Here is an 8635-nt window from a genome sequence, read left to right on the forward strand (position 1 = left end):
ACTTTTCAATATTTAATATAGCTGTCAGCTGTGAGAAATCCAGTAATAAAAAGTACCTGTAATTTACTTTCTTATTAACGAAAACTGTCCTAACCAATTACAGTGAAAATAATGGAACACTATTAAAAGATGTGAAAACCACTTGTAAAGGTTAATATTATTAGATTTTCTTCCACTTCTAACTTTGGTTACATCAGAAGAAACAGTTTCCCTAACAAGTACCTGTTCCTGTCTCATAAGCTTTGGTGAAGTGGTGTACAGTTAGTTGCTTTTTTATACAGCAATTTCTGTGCTTGCGTGAAACAGCACATCCTGCATTAAACGGTATTAACTTCATCTATTACTGAAAAGGAAAATTTTGCATGGCTAGGTAGGATACACAAATTGTGCTCTAAAAGACCTTAAGACAGCAGTGGGATCTGGGTACACAGAGGGATGAATTCCAGTAAGTCTGACATTTTTATAGTGTTAGGCAATAGGCTTTTTAAGTTATCTCCCATGCAAAAGAAGGAAATCTATCACTATTAACATTCACCAATTTTTTTAACAGTGGTAATTTAAAGTATCCACTTTTGTTCATATTCACAAGTGAAGGAAAAAAAACCACTCAGTAATTGCAACTGTGAAAACTGATACATAGTACTTTATTCCCTTCTCCCTGTTTTGATCTGCCCACAAAAAGCTTTTTAGAAAAACATCCTTTTCTGAAACACAAAACAAGTGCCCCAATGGCCCAGATTTTCAATCACATCAGTCTTTTGGGGTCAATTTTCTCCAGGTGTACTAGAGGCTTCAGCTGCTCAGCAAAGTTCCTCATGTCATCAGAAACAATGTCCTGCCCTGCTGGTGCGACTACGTTGAGCTCCACCAAGTAGGAGAGGGAGAGCGGCTCAATGCTCTCCGTGTTTCCGGGCATCAGTATGCGGAAGATCTTGTACACCACGATCTTCATGATGCCCTTACGGAACACGTGCCCTTTGGCCACGAACTCGTGGTCCATGCGGAAGCCCATCTCCACCAGGAAGTCCGTCAGGTTGTCGGACGTGGCGATGTCCACGCAGTTGCGCACGAGCGCGTGGCGGTTCTTGTCGCCTATTTCGGGCTGTCCCAGGTAGCGCAGGTGCCAGGGCATCCCGCTCTTGTCCATGGAGCGCCGGGCGCGCAGCACGAAGGGGCTGGCCTGCTGCCCCTTCAGCAGGAACACCATCTCGTGGTCCAGGAAGGTCTCGGGCTCCATGTTGTCGCACAGCCCGCGCAGGCGGTGCAGGAGGCTCTCCAGGCTCTGGTCCAGCACGCTCCCTGCGGAGACAGCGCCACGACCATCGCCTCCCCCGCAGGCCGCGCTGGGCTCCCTCCGCAGCGCGCCCGCCCCAGCGCCCTCCCAACCCCCCCCCGCGCTGCTCGGTCCCGCGGTCGCCTACCTTGGAGCAGGTACTCCATCATGTTGATGGTGCCGCCCGTGACGGGCATCATGGTCACCGGCGGCGCCTCCATGGTGCGCTCCCGCTCCGGCCCCGCGGCCCCGGCGGCGGGCAAGGCGGCAGCAGCGCCCCCTGGCGGCTCGGCGGGGCGCTGCGGGCGGGGCGGGGCGGGGCCGGCGCTGGGGGCGGGGTCTGGGGCGCCCCGCCCCCGCTCCCTCACAGCCCCGCGCGGGCCTCGGGGCGGAGCGCGGGCCGGGCACGGACGGGAGCGCGGCTTTTTCCGCCTCTGCTTGGCTTGCCGGGCAACTTCCTTATCCCGAGAGTGGCCGAGCACTGGAACAGGCTGCCGGGGAGGTTATGGAGTGTCCCTTTCTGGAGCCATTCAAAACCCACCTGGATATGTTCCTGTGTCACCTGCTCTCAGTGACGCTCACTCAGTGACTCCTGGTGTTGGGCTGGATTATCTCCAAAAGTCTCTTCCAGCCCTAACGATTCTGTGATGCTGTATTTCTGTCTTTCATTCTGGTTTGCTCAAAGCCGGGAATCAGGAGGCAGCCCATGAAAGGCTGGCTCTGTGATCATCAAACCTCCACAGTACTTATACCTTTTAACAAACAAAAGCATCAGCGTTTGTTGGCTATATGTTGTACCACTTTTCTCCTGATTAGTGCTCAAACCCTATTTGCTAGCTGTATCTCTTGCTTCTCCAAGAGAGCAGTCCTTTTAGTCTGCAGGTGTGGATCTTCCCTCCCTTTGGTGAGGGTTTGGTGGTCACTGAGACAGTGGTCACGGTCATCCACTGCTGGAATTACCTCCCCTCGCTTACTGCCCAGTCCTGCTGACTTCACTCCTGGCAGCTCTCATCCAGAGAGCCCATTCATCTTGGGATTGTCTTCTCTTTTCCTCAAAACAAAAGATGAGCCAAGCATGCAACATTCACAGTGAAATTGCTTAATCATAGCTGTCCAGCTACAGCTTCTGATTAACAACTGGAAAAAAAAAAATTGCAAAGTTTGGTTCAAATCTTGAGACCTCACATCTTGAGGGGCCCAAATCTCTCAGGGCTCGCTGCCAGCCTCACCCTGATGCCTCAGGTTTTGTATTTTATATTTTTCAGATTCTGTACTGCCTTAAGACATCACCCCAGCGCAGAGAGCACAGTGGAGGAGGGTGGGAGGCCAGCAGGCAGGACCAGCCATCAGGGGTCATCCTGGCTGCACCCACACCCCTCCCCAGGGAGAGGTGCACATGCAGTTAATTCTGTGTAAAATCTCCACCAGAAATGTTCCAATCTGTCGTTTACAGCAACAGCGAAGGGCCTGATGCTCCCGGGCGTTGTGGGCCGTGCTTCAGCTCCTGCAGCAGTTTGGGTTAAAAACAGTTACCAGAGTTGCAATGTGTATGATTCATTGGTTTGGAAAGGCAGAAATCTCATCTGGGCCTGGTACAGTGTGCACCATTTCTAGGCAGAAAAGCCTGTGTTTTCAAAAAGTGATGGAAATGCCCAATATGTGCCAGCTGAATTTTCTCCTGTCAATACCCAAAATAGAGTAGTAAATGTGACCTTTCTCTTAGCAGTTTTTTTTGTGTAACAAACCTTTAGACCACACAGAATGTGAACAGTATGTCCACCTTTCCTTTATCAGTATCTACACAGCGGTGGTGTCCCCTGCCACCCCCCAGAAAAATTATATAAATAAATAAAGCCAAAGACCTGCAAATGAGAAATTGTATAATCCTGCCCTCCCTGAGCAGCAATGGTTTATATCACCCCTGATGTACCAGAGGTAATTTGGAGTACTGACAAGCAGGGGTGACCTGAGGGGTGCATGGCAATCCGTGAGGGGAATGTGTAGGTTGACAAAGCAGGGAACCAGACCCCACGTTGCTGCCACAGTGGATGCACATTGTACTTACTCCCCAGATTGCAGATAAGAGGCCTGTGTTGCCATAAAGTAAGAAAATAATCAACAAAAGGTCTGACTAATGGTTTTAAAAGCATTCCTAAGCTTCAAGGAGCAAAAAATAGGTTTCCTCTTGTATATGGATCAGCTTTACTTAGTGTGGTCATCATACAGTTAGGATGGGAAAAAAATATTGAAAAAGATAGCTAAGAAAAGTAAAAAAGTGTTTTAGCATTTCAAGAGGACTAATTTCTGAGATTCACTTCTCTCTGTGGTGATACCAATTTTCTCTTCTCTCTAGCTGAAGTGCATAACAGTGTTATTACAGGTGCCGCATAAAACCTAAGAGGATGTCAATTTTCTGTCTCAAAGTAAAAATTCTTTCAAATTCCACAGCGGTCGCTACTCTGAGTAGTTTTGCACCACAGTCTGACAAGCTCTGCAGTAGTGCAATCCAGAAAATAAATGTTGTCCCAAAGTGCTCGTCCCCCTGTAGTTCTAGAAAAAATAGGTGATCAAATGAGGCCCCACAGCCACAGCATCTCCAAGTATCTTCACTGGCAGAGTAATAGTCCTGCAGCTGCTGAGCTGCTTGTCACTGCAGGCTTGGAAGATCTGGGGTACACCTACATACCTTAGAGGTATCCTAAAGAAACTTCTTCTGCAGCTGTTGAAGATAGGATGCAGCAGACACCAACAGCAGGTGGTCGGACAGATGGAGGAGGTGGAGAGAAACAAAGATAGCAATGAAGGGTAAACATGTTATTCCCAGCCACCCACCTACATTCTGTTCAGCTCCCTTGAAAATCCATCTCACTTAGCTCTCTGTGTCAGGGAAATGGGATGCCCATGTGGGACCAGACCTTTATCTCAGCTCTGTGTCACATGTCAAGTGCTCAGACCAGAGCTCTGCAGGAAAACCTCAGGTGAAATGAGTGATCCATTGAAATAATACCAGCAGAAGGGAGGGTCAGCTAGACGTAAACTCGATGAAAGGTTACTAAAACTCAGAATTTTTTCTCACTCATGTCACAGACTTGAGGTCCAAATCCAATTTTGTTACATCCATCAATCAAAAATGCTTTCAGGTTAAGCATACAGCACTCTACATTCACTCATAGTAAATTAACAGCAAAAAGTCTTCCACCCCACAAATCTGTGTGTTAGCTTCTCGAAATTAATGCAATGAATCACACAGTTTTTTAGGCTGAAAAACATCTCAAAGTCATCAAGTCCAACCTATGACTGAACATCACCTTGTCAATTGGATCATGGCAGTGAGTGCTGCATCCATTTTTTCCTTAAGCACCTCTGTTGATGATGACTCTACCACCTTCCTGGGCAGTCCATTCCAATGGGCTTGACAAGCCTTTCAAAGAAGAGATTCTTCCCAATGTCCAGCCTGAATCTCCCCAGGTGCAGGATGAGGCCATTTCCTATTGTCCTGTCACTTGTCGCCTGTGAGAAGAGACTGATCTGTACCTTTCTACAAACTCCTTTCAGGCAGTTGTAGAGAGTGACAAGGTCTCTCCAAAGCTTGTGAACTAGCTTTAAAACACTCGTGGAAGGTGTAAGTGATTAACCAAATCAATCCTGAATTTCACTGATTGTCTCCCAGGACTAATGTCTCATACAGCATGAGTAAGTATATTTTAAAGGGGCTCACAAACTTCCTTTGACTTCTTTTCACAGGAATTAAAAGGAGCAAAAAGGAGCAAAAGCTCCTGAAACCTGAGAGTTTTGAACTTGCTCTGCTTTGGTAGACTTGCAACTTTCAAAAAGGCCCATGTGAATGACGTTTTCTGGAGTTTAGAGGATAGCCAGGGTATTAAGTACCTTAATTAATATATAAAGTCATGACTGGGTAGTCCTCTCTTTGCTCACCTTTTGGAAGAGGAGATTTTTTCTTGAATGAAATAACGACTTGTGGTTGGATAGCCTTGGCAAAGAGTGAAATGCTCACCACCCATTCAGCAGGATTAGAGAGAAAAGTAGAATAAGAAAGCTCATGGGTCAAGAGAAAGACAGGAAGATTGCTCCCTGGTTTTTGTCACGGCAGAACATTCCTGACATGTGGAAAATCAATTTGTTGCTGATTTAAAATAATGGGAAGTTAATGGGAGACAGAAGGACAAACAGTGGAATAAGTTGTCTTACCCCTTTTCCTGAGCTTAGCTTCATTCCTTCCCTGTAGGCTTCTCTACCTGGAATCATAAAACCATTAAGGCTGGAAAAGACTTCAAAGCTCGTCAAGTCCAATGGCTAACCTAACCCTTCCAGGCCCCCCAGTAAACCGTGTCCCTGAGTGCCACATCTACAGCTTTTTTAACGTTGCCAGGGTCAGTGACACCACCACTTGCCAGAGCAATCTGTTGCAGTGCTTGTCTCCCCCTTCCAGTGAAGAACCTCCTCCTGATATCCAGTCTAGCCCTCCCCTGCTGCAGCTTGAGACTGTTTCCTCTTCTGCTTATGCTTGTTATGTGGGCAGAAAGACCAGCCCCACCTGGCTGCAGCCTCCTTCCAGACACTTGTAGAGAGCAATGACGTCTTCCCTGAGCCTCCTTTTTTCCAGACTAGACACCCCCAGCTCCCTCAGCCACTCCTCACAGGAGCTGTGCTCCAGACCCTCCATCAGCTCCACTGGTCTTCTCTGGACTCACTCTAGTACCTCAATGTCTTATAGTGAGGGACAAGAACTCCGCTCAGTTATGTAGTAGGCAATTTACATGGTGATTTCATTACATAATTTATATTTTGAAAAGTTGTTGAGAGAATTTCAAGGTTGGACTTATTCATGTGGTGATTTTGTATGTTAACAGATAATTCAGGGGCTGAGTTGTATGTCAATAGTTGAGGGACCATCATAACTAATGGGACTACATTGTTACGGCACAGACAGAGAAATCCATAATAAACATCCGGTAATTGGTGACTTAGCATGAGCCTCAGTGTAATGCAGGTTATGATTTATTCCTCCCTACCTCACAAAGCAAGAACAGTTTCCAAGCGAGTTATTTCAGTGAACTGGCCAGCCTGGTGACATAACACTCTGCCCCATTCCTAAGCTTGTATTGCCAAAACAAAAATTAATGTTGCATGAAATTTTCTATGCTATGTGCTTGTGTTCCCTGGATTTTAAATGCCAAATGTAGAATGCATTGTTACATATTAAAAGGAGCTGCTATGAGGAATTAACTTAGAATTTTCTGCTCTTCAGGCTACTTACCCAGGAACAATTTTGATAAGGGAAAACCAAGACTATCCTACAAAAAGTATTATTCTGTTTATCCAGAAACTCTGGCAATAGTGGTGCCACTCGTTGCACATTATAGACCTGCCCTTTTTTTTTCACTAAAAAAACCATCTTTTAGAGCCAGTATCTCCAAAAGTTGAACTAATTTTAATCTCTGGTGTTAACTGGACCAGCTCACACAGAGCTATGCCAGCTCTCTCATAGAAAAGATGGGGAGTGAGACGGACTCCTCTGCATTCCATTACATTGTATGTGGCTTGTTTCAAGTATCTTTTTAAAAGAAGTTTTACCCTTAGCAGCATTGTTATACCTGTGCATAAACCTGTGTATTGGGTGGGTGTGGTCTGTGGGTGAAAAACTGATGCAATCAGTGCTGGGCAAAAGAGAGTAGCAACATTGCCCAGTTGTTTTGAGGATGAGGGCAGCTTTATGCAGTGACTGACTCCATGGAAGACCATGTTTCTGAGACTGCAGATTGAGAATGATGCAGCCTTTGGCATACACATACTGTAATATTGCCTTCCAATTTTTTTAAGAGCCCAGTGGTTCATTTAGGGGACATAGGAAGAAATTTGGCAAACTGTATTGTAGTACCAGGTGCAGAACTAGAAGCTAGCTATTGTGCTGAGCATGATAGACTTTGCCTAACTGTGGTCCTTCACTCAATGGTCCTGAGAGAGATTAATAATTGATGTCATTTTTATGGCATGGTTATTTTCATCCTGGTGTTCCAGCTTTTGCAAGTGTGGACTGATCTTGTTGAATTCTTCTCCAGAAGAGTAAAGTGGGTAAGGAAGAAATTATTTCTTGTGAGGGTGCTGAGATGGTAGAACTGGGAAGTTGTGGCTGGACCATGACAGGAAGTGTTCAAGGTCAGGTGGGATGGGGCTTTGAGCAATCTAATTTTATGTTTCTGGTGGTGGATAAAGAGAGAAGTGATTTTTTTTCCATTCTGCTACTACTGCCTGGTATGAGCTGGAGGTTAGTCATTGCAAGGAGGAGAAAGGAAACATGGCTGGCTCCTGTTGACACTCGGGTTTTGTCTGGTGCGCACTGTGTCCAAGGGACAGGCCTCCAGGAGGATCCAGGAAGAGAACTGCATCATGTCTGTTTCACTGTGTACCAGCAGGCCAGACAAGAGGAAGGAACATGCCAGGTGCATCAGGCCGATGCCTTTTTAGCCTGTGGACTTGACAATGTTAAGTTTAGAGTTGGACTCAATGATTCTAAAATTCTGTTCCAACCTAAACAATTCTGCGATTCTCTGGTCTAGTGAAGGTGTGCCTGCTAATAGTAGGGGGGTTGAAATTAATGCTCCTTTAAGTCCCTTCCAATCCAAACCCTTCTGTGATTCTAAGAGCTGGTCATTACTTGGCTGTTGTGGTTCTCACTAGTTGTAGGCACTGGTGCTGAGATCCAGATTTTCTATTTTTATACAGGCTGTGGCTGGGATGAAATTGGCTGTCTCCATAGCAGCCTGTTTGAGTCTGTGTTCTGGATTAGTGACTAAGAACATTGGTTACAGAGCAGTGTTTTGGCTGTTGCTGAGCAGGGGTTGCCAGCATCAAGGTTTTATTTTTGTCCTTCTTTTTATCCTGCATTTCCTGCCAGTTAGTAGGCTAGAGGTGGGTGAGAGGCTCTGAAGGAACACAAGGAGTCACATCTGATCCCAACTGACCTTAGCAATATTCTGTACCACCTGGCATTGTGCCCACCACCAAAAGCTGTGGGAAAAAGATGAGAGAGTGAGGACATTCGTGGTTATGGCATTTGTTTTCCCATGTAATTTTTAGTGTGCCAAAGCTCTGCTTGCTGCTAGGGAATTGTGAATAAATTCTTTGTTTTGCTTTCCCTGTGTAGCTTCACTTTATCTCCTAAGCAGTCTCTATCTCAATCTGTCTTCTCATTTTTGCCTTTACAATTTCTCTTTCCTGTTCTGCTCGAGTGGGGATGAACAACAAGGTCAACCCATCATATTCTACTAGAAGGCCTGAATCCTAGTGGGAATGGAATGGGGATGAACCTATGAAAGCTGGGGCTAAAGCTCTTAGAGTCCC

At 46.0% G+C, this 8635-nt stretch overlaps 1 protein-coding gene across 1 annotated transcript; it reads right to left on the reverse strand.

The window, feature by feature from the left end:
• Nucleotides 1-614: 614 nt before the first annotated feature.
• Nucleotides 615-1561, reverse strand: MED18 (mediator complex subunit 18). Its single transcript, XM_064403380.1, has 2 exons — nt 1422-1561; nt 615-1299 (listed from the first exon to the last, which is right to left on the reverse strand). Exons 1-2 carry the CDS (start codon nt 1492-1494, stop codon nt 746-748), a joined length of 627 nt encoding a protein of 208 aa, XP_064259450.1. The 5' UTR covers nt 1495-1561; the 3' UTR covers nt 615-745.
• Between the last annotated feature and the right edge of the window lie 7074 nt (nt 1562-8635).

Source organism: Passer domesticus, chromosome Z, assembly GCF_036417665.1.
Source record: "Passer domesticus isolate bPasDom1 chromosome Z, bPasDom1.hap1, whole genome shotgun sequence".
Classification (NCBI taxonomy): Eukaryota; Metazoa; Chordata; class Aves; order Passeriformes; family Passeridae; genus Passer; species Passer domesticus.